Below are 23867 nucleotides of genomic sequence, written 5' to 3' on the forward strand. Positions count from 1 at the left end.
CGTCTTTTAATTTCATGGCTGCAGTCACCATCTGCAGTGATTTTGGAGCCCAAAAAGATAAAGTCTGACACTGTTTCCACTGTTTCCGCATCTATTTCCCATGAGGTGATAGGACCGGATGCCATGATCTTCGTTTTCTGAATATTGAGCTTTAAGCCAACTTTTTCACTCTCCTCTTTCACTTTTATCAAGAGGCTTTTTAGTTCTTCTTTACTTTCTGCCATAAGGGTGGTGTCATCTGCATATCTGAGGTTATTGATATTTCTCCCAGCAATCTTGATTCCAGCTTGTGCTTCTTCCAGTCCAGCGTTTCTCATGATGTTCTCTGCGTAGAAGTTAAATAAGCAGGGTGACAATATACAGCCTTGACGTACTCCTTTTCCTATTTGCAACCAGTCTGTTGTTCCATGTCCAGTTCTAACTGTTGCTTCCTGACCTGCATACAGATTTCTCAAGAAGCAGGTCAGGTGGTCTGGTATTCCCATCTCTTTCAGAATTTTCCACAGTTTATTGTGATCCACACAGTCAAAGGCTTTGGCATAGTCGATAAAGCAGAAATAGATTTTTTTCTGGAACTCTCTTGCTTTTTCAGTGATCCAATGGATGTTGGCAATTTGATCTCTGGTTCCTCTGCCTTTTTGAAAACCAGCTTGCACATCTGGAAGTTCACGGTTCATGTATTGCTGAAGCCTGGCTTGGAGAATTTTGAACATTACTTTATTGGCATGTGAGATGAGAGCAATTGTACAGTAGTTTGAGCAGCCTTTGGCATTGCCTTTCTTTGGGACTGGAATGAAAACTGACCTTTTCCAGTCCTGTGGCCACTGCTGAGTTTTCCAAATTTGCTGGCATATTGAGCGCAGCACTTTCACAGCATCATCTTTCAGATTTTAAAATAGCTCAACTGGAATGCCATCACCTCCACTAGCTTTGTTCATAGTGATGGTTTCTAAGCCCCACTTGACTTCACATTCCAGAATGTCTGGCTCTAGGTGAACGATCATAATACCACTGTGATTATCTTTGTCGTGAAGATCTTTTTTGTACAGTTCTTCTGTGTATTCTTGCCACCTCTTCTTAATATCTTCTGCTTCTGTGAAGTCCATACCATTTCTGTCCTTTATCGAGCCCATGTTTGCATGAAATGTTCCCTTGGTATCTCTAATTTTCTTGAAGAGATCTCTAGTCTTTCCCATTCTGTTGTTTTCCTCTATTTCTTTCTATTGATCGCTGAGGAAGGCTTTCTTATCTCTTCTTGCTATTCTTTGGAACTCTGCATTCAGATGCTTATATCTTTCCCTGAGCTTCCCTGATGGCTCAGATGGTAAAGAGTTGCCTGCACTGTGGGAGACCTGGGTTCAACCCCTAGGTTGCAGAGATGCCCTGGAGGAGGGCATAGCAACCAACTCCAGTGTTTTTGCCTGGAGAGTCCCCATGGACAGAGGAGCCTGGTGGGATCACAAAGAGTCGGACACGACTGAGTGACTAAGCACAGCACACACACACATTAATATATTTTTTGAAAATAACTATACTTTCTAAACACAAAGGAAGTTAGTGGGATTTTATGGACATTATGTCCATTTATTACTCTGAGGTATTCTCACGATTATTACATGTATCATAGGGAGATGGACAAACATAATCAGATCTCAGTGGCTTTGCCTCTTGGAAAAAGTTTCTTCTGATGTATTTTCTGATGCTAGATGCTTAAGAATTTTTGTTCGTTTGTTGAAAGAAAGTATAGAAAAATAACCAAGGGATGATGTTTCTGCATCATCCTCAAAAACAAGGTTGAAGACATTATTCCCTGTTGCCTAATGTTGCCTGCATATGATCCAAGAGATGCATTGAATCTTTTTCTTTGTAATTTATTAGTGATACAAGGAAAATGTTTCTTCCTCTTAGAAAAGAAAACAAGTTTCCTTTAACCAGATAAGGAGAATTATCTAACCCATATTTCCTTTTCTCAGAAGCTAAGAGCTAACTTCAGGGTTCAAGGACAGAAGTTACATTAAAAGGTTAGTGCTGTCCAGTTGAAATATAATATGGGCCATGTATTTGATTTTTTTGACATAGCTATCTTAAGAAGAAAAAAGAAATGCGTAAAATAAATTTTAATAATGTATTTTGCATAGCTTGATCACTTCAGAATAGAATTAAAGGAAAATCAATATATGTTAATTTAAAAACATGAGTTTTTTAGTGAAGTCTTTGAATTCTGGTGTGTATCTTGTACTTGAAAAACACTTTAATTACAGTGTGTCACTGTTTGTGGCTAGTGACTCACGCGCTAGGCAGCAGGTCTGGCAACTGGTCGACAGGCTGTGTGCATGTGTATGTGTGTACTTTTTGGGTTTTTTTCCTACTTTTATAGGATTTTTTTTTATGTCTTCTATGATAAGTTACTTCAGTATTCTATTGGAAGTTTGCATGATATGACTTATAAGTAAATAAATATAGGAATAAACAAATGACTAAATATATAGCACTAAAATAGAAATTCAGGAGACGTTTTAGGCCAAGCTTTGCCTGAACTGTTTGTAACTGTGGGTAAATGTTAAGCCTTTAGTTTTCAGATTCCTCCTTGAAGAATTGACAGCAGTTCACCTAGATGGCTTCTAAGGCTGCTCCAGGCCTAAAAAAATGATGATTTTGCAGATTTTAAAAGCCCATGTACTAGATCTTGATTGTTTTAAAGTTAACCACGTGTTAAAACATATGTCACAAGATGAATCTGGAAAAGGCCTCTTACCTCTCTCTAACTTGGCATCAGTAAGGAAGTAAAAGGAAGGAATGGTACAGTCTGCCTGACTCAGTTTTTATGCTCTCATATTTTCCCACATTACCATCTTAGGCACACTGGGTATGGAAAACTGAATAGGTCATGTTCATTGCTATGCCCCCATTGGTTGAGTGAATATGTGAGAGATGCTTCTCCCCAGAACTATCTGAGTACCTGGAACTGTGGGGTTTAGGCCCTGAAAAGGCATTATCTGGACAGAGGTTTGTGGGTTTCAGATAGGGCAGCAAAGGGTAGTAGAGATTCTCTTTTCAATAAGACCAGTTGCCTCTTCAGTGAGGTTCTAGTCCACAGCAAAATGCCATATCCCCCAGGTTGCAAGTTGCATGCTCACTTGTTTCAGTCATGTTCAAATCTTAGCAAACCCATGGACCATATGTAACCCATCAGGTTCCTCTGTCCATGGGATTTTCCCAGCAAGAATACTGAAATGGGTTGTCATGCTCTCCTCCAGGGGGTCTTGCCGACCCAGGGATCAAATTTGTGTCTCCTGCATTGTATATCAGCTGCAATATGGCTAGTCAACCAGCTGGTCTTGGGCCTACAGGCTAGAACTCAAGGGTAGAATTCCTGTGTATCTAGTCTCAAAATCTGGTCAAATAAAGAAATTCACAAGCAAAAGTAAACTGAGGGGACAGCAGAGCTGTAGAGAGAGGGAGGGGGTTGGGTGGCTTTCCTTCTTGCAGTGGTATAGATCCAAAACATGGTACAAAACAGTGAAAATCATCAACTATATTTCAATTAAAAAAAAAAAACAAGTAAAGACCACAATATGACAATTTGCAAAGGAAGAAATATAAATCGACAATAAATATGCCAAAAATTCAACTTAACAAAGAAGTGCAGATTAAGATACTAAAAGCATCAACTTTTCCTCGATCAGTTTGCACTTTCATATCTTGCTGATAGCTACAGACTGAAACAGAAAAGTCTTTAAATTGATCTAGGGATCTCATTTCTAGAATTGTAAGAAAATAATTAAGAATATGTGAAAGATTTATCCATACATATTTATCACTACATTTCTTGCAATAGCAAATAATAAAAAACAACCCTTATGTTCAACAATAGAAAATCATTTAGATAAATTGTAGTTTGTCCATTAAAAAAAAACATTGAAAATCCACGCAAATGACTTTCTTCTTTTATACTATAAAACACAGAAAAAATACCCATTCAACTTACTTTTTCTTATTGTCCTTTTTGGCTGTCTTTTCCAGAGCTGCTCTCCTTCTCAAGTAGTCGTTCTGGATTTCATTGTATTTTGTAGTGTGCTCTTTGATGAGGTCGGTGGTTTTCTTGTGGTGTCTCTTAACCAGGTCCTTCATTTCCTTGTAGTGCTTCTTTTGAAGTTTCACAAACGACTTCTGCTGCTTTAGCTCTTCAATCGTCTGCGCTTCTACTTCTGCAACAAATGGGTATGAGACCTGAGAGGGTGGGAGGGCTGGGTGGGCAGAGCCGCGGCTGCTGAGCAGTTATCTGTCTGACCCTGGCCCACCGGCTGGAGGGCAGGGCTTGACGGTGCTCCCGGGTGCTGGCTATTGCTTGCTAACTTTGTGACTATGTTACCAAATTTCTCAGACTCAGCTTCTTTACTGGTAAGTTTTTTAAACGTTAGAGTTCCCCAGAAACAGAGCCCAAGGCTCTGTGTGATCTACCGCGGGGCCCTCAGGAGGGGAGTGAGGGCAGCAGGTACAGAAACAGCAGCAGCTGATGCGGTCTAGGCCGGGGTCTGCTTCTGCCTGACCCCAGGGGGCGCTCTGCAGCTGTGAACTGTACTACAGGGTCAGTTTCACCTTGAAGCAACCTGCTTGGCAATGTCAGTGGGAGAGGCATAAGCTCCCTGGAGAGGGGGCTTCCATTCAGCTGGGGAAAATTTTCTTTTAATGAAAGACCTCCTACACAATCTTCATCTCCCATGTGGTTTGCTGCTGCTGCTGCTGCTAAGTTGCTTCAGTCTTGTCTAACTCTGTGCGACCCCAGAGGCGGCAGCCCATCAGGCTCCCTCGTCCCTGGGATTCTCCAGGTAAGAACACTGGAGTGGGTTGCCATTTCCTTCTTCAATGCATGAAAGTGAAAAGTGAAAGTGAAGTCACTCAGTTGTGTCTGACTCCTAGCGACGCCATGGACTGCAGCCTTCCAGGCTCCTCCATCCATGGGATTTGCCAGGCAAGAGTACTGGAGTGGGTTGCCATTGCCTTCTCCGTGTGGTTTGCTAATGTTTGCAAATAGCACTACACCTGCTTTGATACAAATCTTTGATGCCTAGAACATCAAATGCATCAGGGCATTGTCAGAGACACAACTGTGTAACAAGTAGCTCAAAGAGATATAATGAGACACGCTGCATGGTCCAGTACCCGACCCAACAGCTAGATATTTGTCAGATGAGAAATCCCTCTTCCCAATCAGTGTGCCTTCCATGAAGACAGTTTTCAAAAGCAGAGGAAGTTCTGAGCTTTTAGCAACCATCGTTCACTACAGCTGGGAACTGAGTGCACCAGACCGTAGAAGCAACTTGGGTGGGCCCCAAAAGGATTCACTTTAAGGATCACACAATGTCTATTTCTTAAGGTTGTTATGGTGATGATGAAATGAAAGAATTAATGCAGTTTTTTTAACAGTTTCTGGCTTAACAAATGTTTGCACAGGTTCTTGAACACCATTTCTCAGGGGCACTATTCACAGGATGGACATGGTAGGTTTATGTTTCTCGCAACATTGCTCCAGTATAAATCAGTAAGATGAAGGAAGGTCCTTACTGTGATTTGCCCAAAAGCACCATGAGGTTAGTGGTACATGACTACTAGATAGTGTTTTATTTAATGGTAAGAAAACACTTAGTGTGACAGAGCTCGATCTTAAAACAGTCTGCTTTTTATTGATTTATTTAATCAATTTAGAATATGCACTTAAAAATATGTGAATACTTCTAAAACTAAGATGCATCATTTAGTCAATGGATAGTCACAAATGGTTGGTGCTTTTCCTTTTTGGCACTCCATGAGTAACGGGATACCTGAAAATGGATGGTGCCTTAAATTCAATGAGTTATCATTTATTTAGACCTAGATTAAGTCATAGTTCACATGTTTCCAATCCTTTCATGTGAACTTTCCACTTCCGAGAACAAAAATAAGTTATTATAAATATTTAGCAATGTCAAGAGATTCAGATATAATATATGCCATGAATAACAACAGACCTAAATAGAAAATGGAATGTCTAGTGGATAAACACTGATATCAGAGTAATAATTTATGTTCTTAAATGCTAAGGTCTTTAAGGAATTGAAATATGCTTCTCTGTTAATAATGCATCTATTCTCCTGACATTCAATTCCTTTTGAGAAGGAGGCCAGGGAGAGAAACAGGTCCATTTGTTTAACGGTTTCCCTCAGGCCCGAGTGGACTCATTATGGTTGCATAATGACTTATTATGTTAAAATTTATAATCCTAAGGAATCACTGCTGTTTTGGTGACATATTCAACCCCACTTCTTTAAAAAATGATGTGCAATGTGTCAGCTATGGCAAGTTTAGGAACAAGGTTCCAGGTGTTCTAACTTATGATTAAAAACAATCCCACTGAAATACTATTTTTTAAAAAATCTGTGGATAAAAGGCTACTTTTTGAATATGTCCTTGAACATAAAGAAAATGTCCATTTATATAAGGAAATACATAGCACTCATAAGCAAACCACCCAGATATAATCACTGCTAATATATCAATACAAATACCCACTTTTCATCTATGCATTTGTGTATTTTTAAATAATATTGCAATCATGCTCTGATTTATTTTTTTCTCTTGTTTTATGTGCAAACATTTTATTGTTTCTCATGGAATGAAGTCTATAAACACATGTTTTCTTTTCATACATCCCTAAAATAATTTTTGATGCATATTTTATGTGTTATTTTGGTGAAATCATAAATACACATTCCTTTCAATTTTCACAAAGTGAACAGGCTTCTATAGCCACCACTAGACCCAAATCAGGATATTATCAGACTCCAGAGGCCTCTTTGTGACTCTTGCCCTTGCACCCACCCTCCATGTAGAATCCAAACCCTTGTTTCTAAGGACACAAGTCACTTTTGCCTGTTTTTGAACTTTATGTAGCTGGGATCATAAAGAATGTGCCCTTTTGTGCCTGTCCTCCCTTCTCCAACATTATGCTTATAAATTTTATCCATGTAGTTCTGTGTAATTGTAGTTTACAGCTACAGATGAATCCTATTTTGTTCTGTCACTAAACCACTCTCTTGGTTATGGATATTTGGGTTGTTTACGGTTTGGGCTTCTGACCCGTAATTCTGCTTTTGGAGTACATTTCTGTTGTATATCGGGCCAACATGCTACATACTGCTACACACTGCTCACTTTATTAAAGAAAGCTCATACCAATTTTAGTCCTACTAGTTTAAGAAACTTCCTGACTATAAAGTAGTTCCAAACTGTATCATCATTCTTAAACACTGTGCATTCTATGGTCAAAAATAGTCCATATTCTGCATTTATAAAACATGCTTTACTGTGTGGGTACTTCAGGAAGACTGCATTCCTGTTCACTGGGTCACATTTCCAACATGAAACTATTCCTTGATTCCAAAATACATGAAAGTATGTTATTTTTTATATCAATAAGGTCCTATCTGCCAAGTATGGTTACGTCTCTGTGATTACATTATGTAACATGAGTTGAACCAGGATATATCTGTAGATGGTTTTAGAAAAGAAATACCAATCATGTTATATTTCAAAGATAAAATTTCCTCCCCTCTAAATACTTACACTGTGTAATATTCAGGTGCCTAAATCCATAGAGGGGAAGATGGTATTTACCTGTTAAAACACTCTGAATAAGATCTTCTGTTTTGGCAGGTGCCTTTACAGAACCTAAAATAAAAAGACAAAATAAATAGCCTCCTATAACTTTTAAAATTATCTTCTTCCTGTAAAACAACGTTTGGCTCTGGTCTCTAAGTTTCTTTATTCCAGATTACAAATTCCTGAAGAAAATTATCCTGAAAACATTCTAAGAAATGTCATTTTGTAATTTTGGGTCAAACAAATTAAATGTGAACCTATATGCTCCATTTATAAAGAGAAAGGACATCTCTCCACTTTGAATCAAAACTCTGTCAACAAATTCGGTTTTGACAATGCTACTGCCACCTTCTGGCAAAATCAGGAGTGACAAGTGGTCTTTTACAAAGACCACTGGTAGGTCAGCGGGCAGGGAAAAAGTTGCAGGCAAGATCAATTGGGTGCCAAAGTCACTGGTCAAAAGTTTAAGGAGAAACAGGATAGTCTCATGGTCTTGAAGTCTCTCCCCCAAGATATTTATTAACTATAAAGGGGAAAAGTACAACTCTAAGTGGAGAAATCAGGCAGGTGGCACCTTAATCAAGTGACCCAACATAAGGTACAGCAACATCAGGCGTTCCTGACATGATGCTCTGAGAACAGCATCGCTTCTGTGACGTTCCTGTCACAAACGCACACCTCCAGTCTAACTATGAGAAAACAGCAGGCCAATCCAAATTGAGAGGCCATCTACAAAATAACGGACCAGTACTCTAAAAGTGCACGGGCCATGGAAAAATGAACAGACTGAGGGACTGTTGCAGATTCAAAGAGGCTAAGGACACATGGCAATTAATTTAGTGTGGGATCCTGAGTTGGAACCTGGAAAAATAAAGACAGTAGTGAAAGGCAGGTGAAGTTCAAAGTCTATGGTTTAATTCAAGGCATTATGCCAATGCTAATTTCCTGGTCTGACTCTGACCGATGTTAACACCAGAGAAGAGGGATCCATTTTTGTAATGGATTCTGTGTTATTTTAAAAATGATTCTGTAAGTCAAATGATTCTAAAACACCCAGTTAAAAAAATCAAATGCTAAAATGCTAAGTTTTCTCTTACTCTCAAAAGCACAAGATTATTCGCTATTTAAATGACTTATTCATATTCTAGAAACACACAGAGTGTTTGTATTTGGTACATAAAATCTTCATTTGGAAATATCACATCTTGTTTATACTTAAGTCACTCCTTAATATTATTAATCTCAACAATCTCCTTTCTTAAGTGGCCTCAGTAGGAGCAGAGGAGCTAAAGGGAAGAATTTTAGGATCATGGAGAATGGTGTCAGTTTTGCCTTCACTCTACATTAGCAACGTGGCCTTCAAGAAGTAACTTATTTCTGCAATTTAAAACTGCAGTTTATTCATCTGTACTGTGGGGACGATGGTGGAATCAGCCCTCAGAGGCCTGGTCTGAGTGTAAAATGAGATAATCCATGTGAACGGCTGAGCGTGCTCAGCACGTGGTTGGCACTTAAAATTAGTGAAAAGTGAGTTGGAGAAAGATGGGAAGGAATTCTTGGTAGAGACTTAATTTAGTGAAGCAGAACTAAGAATGTACTTCTAAAGCAGGAAGTATGAGGTGTTTGAAGAACCCCTCACACACCCTGCCAGCAGATGGACCAACACCCATCACTAAATAAAGACATGAGGAATCTGGGTGATATTTTGTTTTGGTTTCACAAGTTACCAGCAGCGCTAGATGAGCACTTACGAGTCTCATAGAAAGGACTTACGAGTCCTTCTTTCTTTCCTCCCTCCCTTCTTTCCTTCTGTTATTCATCCCTCAGCAAACATTTCTGGACTGCCTCCTAAGCCCATGTGTCTCCCTCGCCTGACGATGCTAACTCAGTCATGCTGCCCGCTTTTAGTGTGGACAAACTAGAGGCTGCTGGTTACGTAGTGCAGCTCTTTTCTTGGAATGTTTACCTGGAGCTGGTTGGCTGTGCAGAGCCTGGGAAGGTGGTTTGGGTGTCAGGGACGTCGTGTGATTCACCCCGTTTTCTGCTGGAGTTGGCCTGGCTTCACTTGGAGCTTCTGATGGTGCTTCCCCAGGATCAGCCTAACATAATAGACATATTTTCATTTTCCACACTTCTTACTGTTCTTTTGTTACCTTCTGAAACCCACAAAGTTACATTTGATGCCATTTCCACAACTCATTTGGACTCTGAAATATCACATTTGAAACTGGAAAGCAGGGTAAAAACAGCATGGTATTGAACCATGATTGTGGTAGGTTAATTGTATTAAAGGCCCAATACCTATGCCTTCCTGTGTTCTGGCCCTTGAGTGTGTCCTCCCACACGATAGTGGAATTGAGCATGTGATCTGCTTTGGTCAGATGAAAGAGTAGCAAACTTAATGTAAGCAATGGATTGAAAAGCCATGTGCAAATATTTCTTCTCTTTCTCAGACTCCTGCTATAGCCATGGAGCATGAGAATCCACGTGGAGGTGAGCTGAGTCACATAGGCAAGGACATCCTGGACCAGGCAGCCCCAAGCTGACCATAGAAACTTAAGTGAGTCCAGCTCAGATAAGCTGAGACTAGTCCAGATCAACAGAACTGCGCAGCTAACCAAATGACTCATGAACAATAATAAGCAGTTGATGTTGTAAGTCACTAAATTGGAGGACTATTTGTTATGCAGCAGTAACCAATAAGCATTGATTTTAGAGTCAGACTTATCTGGGCTATAAGGCCCTGCCACTTATTAATGGTGTGATATTGAGCAAGTCACTTAACAGTCTGCCACTCATTTTTCCCATGTTTATTGATGAGGATATGTATTGGACTGGCCAAAAAGTTCATTTGCATTTTTTGAAACACCTTACAAAAAAACTCAAACTTTTTGGCCAACTCAATATGTCCTGGGGATCATAATATTATCTACATTGTAATGTTGTTTAGAGAATCAAATAAGTTACTATTTATAAAGTGCTTAGAATAATTCCTGGCACAGAGTATATATGTGCATGTTAAAGAGACAAAACATTTAAGCTTGTATAACACTACCAATGAATAATAGTAACAAATACATTAACACCTATGAAATCTCGAGACTCCCCTGGTGGCTCAGTCTGTCTAAAATGTAGGAGACCTGGGTTCGATCCCTGGGTGGGGAAGATCTCCTGGAGAAGGCAGTGGCAACTCACTCCAGTACTCTTGCCTGGAAAATCCCATGGACGGAGGAGCCTGGTAGGCTACAGTCCACAGGGTCACAGAGAGTCAGACACAACTGAGCGACTTCACTTTCACTTTCTATGAAATCTCTACTGCATTCCCTGTAGCAGCTAGTCTGCTATGCACTGTGCAGAGCAAACATTTAATGTTTGATGAATAAATGTTGATCTTAATAAAACAGTTGCCTCCATAATTATATACCATCTCAGTGGTGCTTTCTGGGGTTCTACAATTCTTTTCTCAGAATTACCTTCTGAGTTCAGGGCAGATTTTCCTGACAATGAGGCTACCCCAATACTCTACTTTATAGTACCATTAAAAATATAATTAGGAAATGGCCAGAAGTCATTTGGAGTCCAATGTTATGACATTTTGTCATGTAATTACAGAAAGCAGGTTGTCTTACAATAGCATTTTTAGAAAATGTAAGATGAGAATGAAAATAATTACTCTCATTGTAACAAGTGGCTTTTTTGAAATTTATTTTAATTGGAGGCTAATTACTTTACAATATTGTAATGGGTTTTGCCATACAAGTGGCTTTTAATCTGTCCCCCAAAGCATCTTTAAAACATGTTCCAACACTGCTTTTGGTGATGGATGGCGAACTTATTTTAATTCAACGAACAATCCCTGTTTACCTACCAGAGCCTGCTCTGCTCAGAGCTGTGACGCTGAGATGCAAGAGATGAGCTGGGGTCAGTGGTGACAATGGGGCAGGGAGGCAAGAACCTAGGCCTGTGGAACTCATGATACAGAACGCTGGCTTCTGAAAGACAGCTGCTCCGAATGGGGAAGTTCTGGTGTGTTTGTGTTATTCAGTTACATCCATCAGGAAAATTCTCATTAGAATCATGATGCCCAGGAGAGGATTGCATATTTTTTGTTCAGCAAGAGACTGCAACCTGAAGGATTATGGTTCCACTGGAGTGCATAGAAATGCTCACTAAGTGTTGCCAGATTTTAAAATGAAGGAGATTTTACCTTAATAAAATGGATTTCCTACTTCACGTGAAAAATCATATAAGGCATCACTGGACCTGCAATCTCAATCTGGGTGAGAACAGAGGGGTTTCTGCTCCTTTAGCACAACTCCATCTTACTCATTTACCTGCCTTGGTCCTGTAGTCACTGGGTTTGCAGGAGACACTTGAGAAGAATGAACTATCAGAGATGTATGACCACAAAATTCCCAGAGAAAGTGTATTTACATTGCACAGAAGAGGGCTGAAGTAAAGGGAGTGCTGGAAAGAGGACTGGGTCATCAGCAAAGTTACCCCCAGCTTTGTCCTCTGGCTTGAATACTGTGAGGGAAACTCTTCCGCCTCCCAGTTGTAGGGAGTCTCCACAGTCATCAAACTCAGCCACCTGGGAAGTAGGGACAGAAGGTGCTCTGTTCCACGGGCAATCTGGAACTCATTTATATCCGGGCAGGTTTCTGGAACCATGTGGGGAATAAACTAGATTTTTTCCGGTATGACAGCTGGCTGATACCAGCCGTCTGGAGGAAGACAGGGAAGAGGACAGTTTTGATGGAGCAAAGAATGGAGGTGGTGGAAAGTCAGTTTCCATGAAGGCAATCATGTGTGGCTGCTTTTTGGCAATTAGGAGGAATGTCAGGGGCACTCAGGCTGGAGGCATATTCAAAATGAACGCAGAAGGCTATTTCACCTACATCCAGTTTGCAGGTATTCCATGGAGATGTGTGCCCTTGGGAAATCAAGTTCAATCATTAACTCTAGTTGAGATGCAGGAAATTGAAACCTCTGCTTATCAAGGGTGTGTCCAAAGGCCTTACATTCCAGAAATTGAAATAATGTATGAATTCAAAGACATTTTGTAAAAAGCAGATACATGTTGGCTTTCCCTTAAGAATCCACCTTGCAATGGAAGGGACACTGGTTGGATCCCTGATCTAGGAAGATTTCATATTCCTTGGAGCAACTAAGCCTGTGCACCGCAATGACTGAGCTCACGCGCCCAGGAGCCGGTGCTCTGGAGAAGCCACCAAAGTGGGTCCCAGACACAGGACAACGAAACGAAGCCCCCACCCCTTGCAACTAGAGAAAGCCCGTGTGCAACAAGGAAGACCCAGCACAGCTGAAAAATAAACAGATTTTTTTTAAAAAAGCAGATTAACGTTGAGGAAATATAACTGACAAAAATTTTGTAGTTACAACTGAGGATCAAGAGATCGTCAAAGCCTGGAGCTGGATTTGGGGCAAGCTCTGGATAAATGCTTGGTCCGGGAGTCCTGCTCCGGGCAGGTCAGGATGCATCGCATACATAATCCCAGGGTCACGTGGGGCCCCTCGCATGTAACAAGCAGTTGATAGAAATGATGGAAACGAGCAAAGCAGACGAGATGGAATGCCACAGGCCGAAGCGAGGCTGTGCCCAGACCTAGAGAAGGAGCCGCTTAGAGCAGCGACTGCTTTCAGCCCGGGCTTCCAGGAAAGTTGGAAAACTGCATTTTTGTCAGGTGTCTCGCATTTTAAAACCACCGAGAAGCCAAACAAAGCTCATCTTCAGAGTGCCTTTGAATGAGAAGCTGCGCACCTGGGCCCTGCGCTCGGAGGAGAGAGCTCGCCCAGATTTCAGTCGGTCGGAGTCAGCTGTGGGCCCACACGACGGCTGGAAACCGAGTGGGCGGGGCCACCTGCCTGCGGTCCCCGCCCACTTTCCTCATGGGGCCAGCAAAGGGCAGAACACTGAACGCTAAGGACTCGGGGCCCCTTGTGTAGACTTACTCTGGTCAGAGACCTCTTAGGGTTTCCTGGAAACGGATTATAAGCTTAGTGAGAATTTATAGTGGCATAAGCATCAGGCTGATGCGTAAAATATGTTGCGAACGAAGGGCAGTATATACAGATTTGAATTGGCATCTCCCTGACGAAGACTGACCGTAGAAGCGACTGTAGATCAGCGTGTGCCAGACACTGTCACACATGCCAGCTTCATCTCAGCCAGCAGGGAAGGCAGTCACTCAGCTCCATCAGACGGCAGAGATTAGTTGTTCATTCGCTCAGTCATGTCCGACTCTTTGTGATTCCGTGAATCACAGCACGCCAGGCCTCCCTGTCCATCACCATCTCCCAGAGTTCACTCAAACTCACGGCCATCGAGTCGGTGATGCCATCCAGTCATCTCATCCTCTGTCGTCCCCTCTTCCTCCTGCCCCTAATCCCTCCCAACATCAGAGTCTTTTCCAATGAGTCAACTCTTTGCATGAGGTGGCCAAAGTATTGGAGTTTCAGCTTCAGCATCATTCCTTCCAAAGAACACCCAGGACTGATCTCCTATAGAATGGGCTGGTTGGATCTCCTTGCAGTCCAAGGGACTCTCAAGAGTCTTCTCCAACACCACAGTTCAAAAGCCTCAATTCTTTGGCGCTCAGCTTTCTTCACAGTCCAACTCTCGCATCCATACATGACCACTGGGAAAACCATAGCCTTGACTAGATGGACCTTTGTTGGCAAAGTAATGTCTCTGCTTTTGAATATGCTATCTAGGTTGGTCATAGTAAGTGTCTTTATTAAGACTTTGTTAAAAGTCATTAGTAACTTGCTGGAAGCCACACTGTTAACAGGGGCATTAATGTCTGAATATATGTTTCAGTCTAAAGTCTAGGTTTTTCTACTGCATTAGTTCACCCTCTATTCTGATAAGAGCACCTTAAGCAACCATAATAGTAACTTACTCTATTGATGAGATACAGAGATGTATAAATGTAAACGTTATTCTCAAAGAGCTTACTCTGTTGCACTAAAAAATCGTGTGTATTAAAAATGAGTTAAATAAAGCAGCTAAACACAAGAATTGGGGGGGACCCCAATACAATACTATAATTTCTAATATCATTGAAAGGTTTAATAATTCACATGAGATGTAATGCAAAAACCAGATCTCTTGCTCCACTCACAAGCATAAGTGGAAGGCAATACTTGTGGCTTTATTTCTCCCCAGTCCAAATATTCTTTTTCATGAGTTAGAATGAAATAAACCTGCAATCCTTTCTCATTGCACTGGAAATTACAATAGAAACAAAAGAACTAGAAATATTTTCTCAATTTAATGGTAAGACTCTTGGGATCCAATTAAATTTTCGAGGAAAGAAGTTTCAGAAGTTTATTTCAGTTGCATTAAATTTTGCTTAGGTGAGTAGAGAAAAATGAGTTACAGCTCCAGTGGCCAAGTGGAAGCATTACACTATTTTCCTTTCAAAACATGAAATAGTAGATATTTTTAAAGCCAAGATTTTATAAAAAATATTTTTATCCTTCCTATTTCCAATATGAACAGAAAAACCTTAAAATATAACATAAGTGGATCAGGAAAAAATATAACTAGAAAGACCATTTTCACAAGTTTTAGAGAAGGAGGAAAGGCTACGTGGAATGTTAGCTAAAAAGACTTCAGTCCCAGGCATTAAAAATTGGATCTGACGATGAAGCAATAGAGAACTAGGATTTAGGGAATTTAGTGAGGAGGTTCTTATGCTAAAGTAAAAGGTTTTCCAAATACCAGATGTGTGACTGGGCTATTGGTGGTGTTGGGGTTCTGCCTGAGTCATCTAAAAATACAAAATTAATTAGCCTCCAATTAAAATAAATCAATTAATTAAAAAAATTAAAAAAAACACAGTGCCTTCCATGTCATTGTTAGGATAATACTATCTTCATTCGGATGCCAGATGGGTAACGGCAAGGGCAAAGTCATTAGTGTCTCCAGAATATTTAGGTCAAGGCTCATAATTTCACCATGTAGAGATCTAGTCCACTCAGGATTAATTCAGGCAGTGGAAGTGGCTACATCAAAACCAGCCTTTCTCTTAACAAAGAGCTTTCTTAAATACCTGTACAATTGGTATCTTAAGTTTAGAGTACCTGAGTGAAATTAGATTATGTATCTGCCCTACATTTCTAAAACCTGTACCCTAATGTATGTGTTCTAAAGCACTGAGGGATGATGTATGTTAATATTTGCAGCCTACTGTTAAATGCATCAAAAGTCAGATGGAATAGTGAAAGAATAGAGGGGTTATATATGTGATCTATATATCCACATATAGATGGATATATATGTGATAAAGAAAATGCATCAAAATTGGAATTGTGGAATCCAGGTGATTGATATATGGACGCTCTTTGTATAATTCTGTCAATATTAGTGCATGTTTGAAATATCTTTATAATATGTTATGACAAAGACCCTATCTTTTTAAGAGTCCACCAGAGTGAGTCAGAAGCAAAAGACAGCTTTAAGGAGCTGAGTAAATTCATTTGTTGACTTCAGTTTTTGTCATCATATGTGTCATCATCATACAAAGAAATTATCAGCATTCATGAGGTATCTCTTTGTTGAAGCCTTAGTGACAGCTGCAAGTTACATGCATATGTGTGAATTTTAATTAAAGTCAGTTTCTTTCTCCAGACTGTAAGGACTATAAAAGCATCTGATTTTTCTAATAATTATATCTCTATATTGCCCAGTATGGAAACTGACACACGGTGTTAAAAAAAAAACAACTTTTATTAAAATGAATGCATGAAGAAATCCAGTTTGTTTCCTTCTCGTGTATAATCAATAAATGGAGTATTAGTGACAGAGTCCTGAAATTAAAGAACCACTTAAATGTTATGATAAAAAGATATTTTTTGAAAGAATAAATCAATAGGTGAAAAATATGAAGATGCTGCTGTTCCTGTTGTCTGTAGTTAGAGAATCTGCATTTAATTCATAGTTGCAATAATTTATTTAAGAGATTAAATGGTGACAGGACATAGCTCTGCTAAGTATTTTGTGTTGCATATGTTACTATTTTTACCAAATTTAATTTATTAGAAATATTTTGATATAGTCTCCAAAGAAATCAGCAGAAACAAACTCTTCAAGTCAGGCAGAAATCATGGATTTCTCCTTTAAAGAAGTCGTGGACCAACCACCCTTCACATTCATTTTTTTGTGTCTTTCATATTAATTAAGTGAAATCATTTGGCAATGACTATGGCCTATCACTCACAGAACATATTCGGCTCTGTGATGACATAGAGGGTGGGATGGGGTGTGTGGAAGGGAGACATGCGTACGCTTGTGGCTGATTCACATTGTTGTATGGCAGCAGCCAACACAGCATTGTGAAACAAGTATCCTCCAATTACAAAAAAAGAACAGATTCTGGACAATTCCCCAAGAAGAGTTTTTCCTGTCACCCTTCCCAGTTTCCAGACGACACTTGAGAATGCATAGAATTCTTGACTTTGTAATTTCATTTTGATTCCATGTGGGGAGAGCCATGTGCTTGAGAGACAGACGTAGGGCTCCAAGCCAGTGGTTCTCAACATGTGGCCCCTGGACCGGCAGTGTTAGCATCGCTGCAAACTTGTCAGAATGCCAGTTCTTGGTCAATCCCAGATCTGCTGAACCAGAAACTCTGGGGGCAGGCCCAGTAATCTGTGTTTCTAGGAGCCATCCAGGTGATCCTGATTCACAATAACACTAAAGTCTGAGAGCTCTACTACTCAAAGTATGGTCCACAGCGGCACCGGCAAACCTGGAAGCTTCTCAGAACTCAGACCTATTAAATCTGAATTTGCATGATAGCAAGATCTGTATGCAGATTAAAATTTGAGAAGTTTTGCTCTAAGGCAGAATGAAAAACTGTCATTTAAAAAAAAAAAAAATTAGTGCCAAATTCTTAACTAGTGGATAAAGTGTCAAGCTTCCATCTTGGAAAACTTAAATGACATCCAATGCCTTATTGAGTTTAAACATTCTAACTTTTTGAGAGCACCACCTTGGACTTTTTGCTGTTGGATTATTTTACTGCCGAAATTCACACCAGACCATAGGATATTTTTCGTCTTGAATAATTAAACCCATTGAAGATGCCCACTGTGCCACACACAGAACTAAGAACTAAATGGTTTTAGATAAATTTCAGCTCACTTATAAGAGCGTGGGTGAGAAAACTAAAAAAGTAGGCCTCTTGGAATAACTGAAATTTGAGTATTAGCAAATAGCTTTCTCTTTCAACATTAAAAGGACGTGAAGACCACTCACACACTTCACCTGTATCATGCACATACACACGATGGCGGCTAGCAGGCAGTGTACAAATTAACCTAACAGATCGCACATATATAAACCTAACTCTTTGAAGAGTTAAGTGCTAATAATATCCAGTGATTTAAAGGAAGAAATCTTAACATTTGATTCAATAGGAAACTGAATTCAAAGCATTACTATTTAAGGTAAATGTCTTATATTCTGTGCTCAGTCTTCCAGGTGACCTGCTAAAGGGTCCAGAAAGATGAATAAAGGCTAGTCCTTATTAAAGGTTAGTAGAAAACTACAGTTTTGTTATTGAGGTAGTGCGATGTGGTGTAGTGTTGACCTTTGCTACTCAAGGTGTGAGCCATGCAACGATGCTATCCCATCAGCTGGGGCTTGTCAGAGATGCCAAGGCTCACGTCCTAGCCCAGACACACTAAATCAGGGTCAGCATGTTGTCATGATGTCCTGGCCTGCACATAAACTTCCAGCAGTGTTGATGTAGAACATGAGTTCTGGAGCCAGATTGCTTGGATTTCAATCTCAGTTCTGCTCCCTAGTATTTGTGTGGCACTGGGCAAGGAATAGAATTAGTCAGTGCCTCAGTTTCTTCATCTGTTAAATAGGAATAATAATAGTCATTAAGAAATATGAACATTTTAGGAGTTAATGTGTGTTAACAGATGAAAAGGCTCAGAATGGTGCCAAGTTCATGTTCAATAGTGCATTTGGAATATCACATACTATTTTGCAGTCAAGGCACTGGATACTTACTTTATTCTCTTTATTCTATTATTTTGAAAAATAGAAAATAAAGTGCTTATGATATCTCATTAGTGATGTTCCTCAGTCATGTCTGACTCTTTGTGACCCCATGGACTGTAGCCTACCACACTCCTCTGTCCATGGGATTTTCCAGGCAAGAGTACTAGAGTGGGTTGCCATTTCCTTTTCCAGAGGATCTTACCGACCCAGGGATTGAACCCAGGTCTTCTGCATTGTAGGCAGACACTTTACCATCTGAGCTCATTAGTCATCTCTAATAACCACATTAAACTGGTAGAGCTGTGGACAATATATCTTTAATTTAGAACTTTTGTAAAGGAATACTATACATTCATAGAAAACGTGCTAGAATGATGACCACCAAAAATGTTAACCTGATCTGCAAGATTACTGAGAGGCCTTTTTGTTTCTTTATTATGTTTTAAAATTTTTATACACTCATTTTATTTAGAGAAGTAACTAAAAATATTATAAAGCCTTAGTAATGACTCAGATTAGGTAACTTTCTATGACTTTAGTCACCCACGATCCTGATTTATGACTTTAAAAGAGACAAAATAAATTCAGTAACTCAAATCTATTATTCCTTAATTTCCAATTATATACTGGAATTATATATATATGTAACTATATATATATTTTTCACATGATCTGAAACAAATGTCCATTGTTCAAAGCAATGGGGGAATTTTAAAATTTCCTACTTTTTTGGTTTGCCAATTACTTATGAAGATAATTTACTAGACTATTACAATTCTGGGAATATTTTACAGTTCAATAATGTCTTTCATTTTCAAATAGAAATGACCTTTATAACTACCAAGTTAAAAGGATTATACTAAAAAAGTCTTTGCTGCTAAAATAGTGTCTCCAGTGTCTGCCATGTCCTAGATAGAATCTTCTTTTGAGAAAACCATAGTTACTTCTTTTCAGTGGCCTCGTTCAAACAAACTTACATTATTACAAGACAAGATAAAGGGCATGCTGGTGTTCAAAGGTGTGAAATGCCATTTTTCTCCCAGCATTATATGGTAAGGGCAAATAATTTTTCTTCTTGAGCTTTAGAAATGAGGTCAGTTAAGGGTTTAGACATTTCAAAGGAAAAAATAAATGTATTTTCTACAGGACCATGTAAAATTTATGCAATTCAATGTTAAATTTATGTGATTCAATGTTTCTAAAATTATTTCTAAAACTGAAAATGTTCAACTATTATTTGCGTGTAACCAACAGTATACATTTACTGAAAATCCTTATGACCATCATTTTAGACGAGAAACAAAAGTGATGTTGACCTAAAATTCTACTTCTGTATTTTTGTATCCATTACTGTTACATTCTCCACAAATAGCTTTTATTTTTTCAAAAAATCAAAGTATAGTTGATTTGCAATGTTGTGTTAGTTTCAGGTTTACAGTAAAGCATTCAATTATATACATATATATATATATATATATATATATATATATCTAAGATTCTTTTCCACTATAGGCTGTTACAGTTCTGTTTGCTATGTGAGTTGTTTATCTATTTTACATATAGTCATGTGTATCTGTTAATCCTAAACTCCTAATCTGTCCCTCCTCCCTTTCCCTTTGGTAACCATAAGTTTGTTTTCTAAGTCTGTGGGTCTATTTCTGTTTTGTGAATAAGTTCATTTGTATCACTTTTTAGTTAAGTAAGACAGAAAAAAAAATCACATGATATCACATATACATGGAATCCAAATAGCTTTTTTATATGCTTTGAAAGGACAGTGACGTAAAAGATCTGCAGTCTCAAAGGCCTTGGGTCTCCTACTCTGCAAAGTGACATTTTTCTCATTAGAGAAATGGTCTCTAACTGTTTCATTACAAGCTTTTACCTCTATTGCTATATTATGTAAGCTGAAATTGGTGGTGTCTTGAAATCTCTTCAAGTCAGAGCTTACTCCTTGGAGAAGATGGCCAATATCTAGGTACAAGTCGATGGTATAGAAAGTATTGTTTTGAAATAGTAGCAAAACATAATTTTATCTGAAAATGCTTTCTTTAAATACCTATTTTTTTTAGAAAATAAATTGCATCCAGCTGATTAAAGAGATTCCTGTTTTCTAATTAGACAAGGCTTAATAGTAATCTAATTATATCTCCATAAATTATCTTTACTGTGAATTATATTTTATGAAATATGTTATTAAGTGAAAGTCAGTAGAAGAGAAAAGAGTTTCAGAGCTTGGAAACCCATTGATATCTAAGGAGAGCCTTTAATTTCATATTGGGGTTTATATGAGCAAAACAAGAAATTCACTGAAATCTCTAGTCTTAATCTTTTCAAAGGCCATTACAAAGGAAAAAAAAAACACTATTATCTTTGAAGAAACACTGAAATTAAAGATGTAACTATTGTCAAACATTTGAATTCTAGTTCCCCGCCCAAAAAAAATCAGAAAGCATATTCAATCTTTAATTCTAAAACAGCAGCTATTTAGCATTGTGGGATTCCTTATTAGCAGAATTGTACTTGGGATTCTTGTCTGTGTGATAAATTGAGAGGATGTTCTCAGGCGAGAACTGCAGGGAAGTGAGGAAAACAGGCTGAGACAGGGAAACAAGATAAACCCAGAGTGGTTTCAGCTGGCGTCTAGCCTCAGCCCGATCCTATAGCATGTGGGGTGGGGTAGGGCATGGGAGCTTGAACTGCAGCATCGAAGGTGCCCATCCAGTAGCGAGAGACCTGGGCTGTTATTCTGTATCCGACAGTCACAGGACACAGTCACCTCCTTGAAAGAAGAATCTGCTAGACATCCCCAAGCAAGGCAGTTCCTATCAGCCTAGGCTAGGCTTCTGGAGAAATGTGTGGCTGTGAGCTGTTTTTAGCCCACCCTGCAGCAGCCCTGCAAAGGAACTCTGGGCTGGTACCAGCAAAATCTGCTTAGAGCATGGATGACATGCTTGCTCTCTCTGTGCTCTCTGGACCAGCCAAGCAGTGAGTGCTCAGACTAACTGCTCAAATTCAAGCAGTAGGCCTAACTGGTGGTGTCTTTTTTTTTTTTAAGTGGTGTTTTTTTATTCAGTTTTTTTTTTAAATTTATATATTTATTTAATTGCAGGAGAATTACTTTACAATATTGTGATGTTTTTTGCCATACATCAACATGAATTGGGCTTCCCTGGTAGCTCAGCTGGTAAAGAATGTGCCTGCAAAGCAAGAGACCCTGGTTCGATTCCTGGATCATGAAGATCCCTGGAGAAGGGATAGGCAACCCACTCCAGTATTCTTGGGCTTCCCTGGTGGCTCAGACAGTAAAGAATCCATCTGCAATCTGGGAGACCTGGATTTGATCCCTGGGTTGGGAAGATGCCCTGGAGGAGGGCCTAACAAACTACTCCAGTATTCTTGCCTGGGGAATCCCCATGCACAGAGGAGCTTGGCAGGCTACAGTCCATGGGGTTGCAAAAAGTTGGACACAACTGAGCTACTAAGCACAGCACAGCAACAACATGAATTGGCCACAGGTATACAAGGAAAAGCTTTACAGACAAGTAAAAGCTAAGTGGCTTTTAACATGTGAAAAAGAAACATATGCTAAGCATAGGTGTCAAATACACAATGTTGGAAGTAATTCATGTCTACTGTTAGATGTAGTTTTCCAGAAGTGTAAAATTTCCCTATAACTCCATTTTCTGCATACAAAGAAAAATATTATTTATGAAACTTTCCAGGCTAACTTTAAATTTCATCAAACAGGACAATATATTTACTGGTTCTATAGAATATGATGCTTGCAGTGTAAATAAGAGCCTGAAAAATTTTTATTTTGACATTAGATATTTTTCTTTTTTAAAGAATATTTATTTATTTGACATGCAGGATCTTCATTGTGACATGCGAGATCTTTCACTGCAGTGCATGGACTCTCTAGTTGTGGCACACAGGCTTAATTGCTCCTCAGATATGTGGGATCTTAGTTTTCTGACCAGAGATAAAGCCTGTGTCCCCTGCATTGCAAGGCAGATTCTCAACCACTGGACTACCAGGGAAAACCATATTTTTCTTTTTTTCCTTTCATTTTCTCTCATGTTCAATTAACTCAACATCTTAGATCACAAATTTCTAAAATTCTGTACAAAATAAACAAAGAAATAATCATAAATATGCTAAAAAAACATACTTATATGATGTTTACTAAAGATCTATTTAAAATATTAAAGTATTCAAAATATCCAATAATAGAGATTAGAAAGATAATGTGCAGCTATGTAATGGAAGATTACAAAGTTATTAAAAGTCATGTCACAGAATATTTTATGACATGGAACTGTTTGCATTAAGTGAAAATAAAAGGTTAAAACACAGATTGTGAATATTATCCCATTATATGAAAAAGTACTAATTGTGCATATAAAGACTAGCTGCATGTATACCCTATATGTACAGTGTTGGGTGTCCCAGGTGCCACTAGTGGTAAAGAACCCACCTGCCAATGCAAGAGACATACGAGACGTGGGTTCAATCCCTGGGTCGGGAAGATCCCTAAGAGGAGGAAATGGCTACCCACTCCAGTAATCTTGTCTGGAGAATCGCATGGACAGAGGAACAGAGCTACAGTCCATAGGGCTGCAAAGAGTCAGACACGACTGCAGTGATTGAGCACACATGCATGCACGCATGTACAGTGTTGTCTCTGTGTGGCTCGGGTGTTTGGATTAAAGGTGATGTATTTGGGATTTTCATTTCTCATTTCCATTTAAAAATTTTTCTGTGACAAGCCTAGGTTTCTTTATTCTTTTGGAATAAGAAAAAGCTGATTTAGTAATATCAACTTGAGCGGACTTGCTATTAAAGTCACCCGAACAATTTTCAAGGTTTTTTCCTATACTGATAATTCTCCAATTTTCTCATCTGTTTCCCTGAATCTATCCTCTGAATATTCAAATGAAGTATGAAAATAGCTAGTTTTTAATCACTATTTGTAATGTTTATGTCATCCCCAATAATCATGAAATTCTATTTCAGTCGACATGGAAACTTCATATTTTTTTAAAAAAATAAACATGTCAAAAATTTTATTCAACTTGTTGATTAACGACTAAATCAATCAGATGACAAGGCAAATTCACCAGGATTTTGAGGAAGCTTCATATTTTTAAACGTCACTTCTAATATTTCTAGGCCCTTTCTTACT

At 39.0% G+C, this 23867-nt stretch overlaps 1 protein-coding gene across 2 annotated transcripts in view; it reads right to left on the reverse strand.

The window, feature by feature from the left end:
• PLCB1 (phospholipase C beta 1) overlaps positions 1-23867 on the reverse strand; it is an 858386-nt gene that overhangs the window by 129463 nt on the left and 705056 nt on the right. For both annotated transcript variants that reach the window (XM_040248321.1, XM_040248322.1), the window contains exons 24-26: positions 9605-9737; positions 7654-7707; positions 3989-4208 (exon numbers count right to left, since the gene is read on the reverse strand). In XM_040248321.1, the coding sequence (XP_040104255.1) occupies positions 3989-4208; positions 7654-7707; positions 9605-9737 (407 nt within the window). The remainder of the gene's footprint in view (positions 1-3988; positions 4209-7653; positions 7708-9604; positions 9738-23867) is intronic.

Source organism: Oryx dammah, unplaced genomic scaffold, assembly GCF_014754425.2.
Source record: "Oryx dammah isolate SB20612 unplaced genomic scaffold, SCBI_Odam_1.1 HiC_scaffold_10, whole genome shotgun sequence".
Taxonomy (NCBI): domain Eukaryota; kingdom Metazoa; phylum Chordata; class Mammalia; order Artiodactyla; family Bovidae; genus Oryx; species Oryx dammah.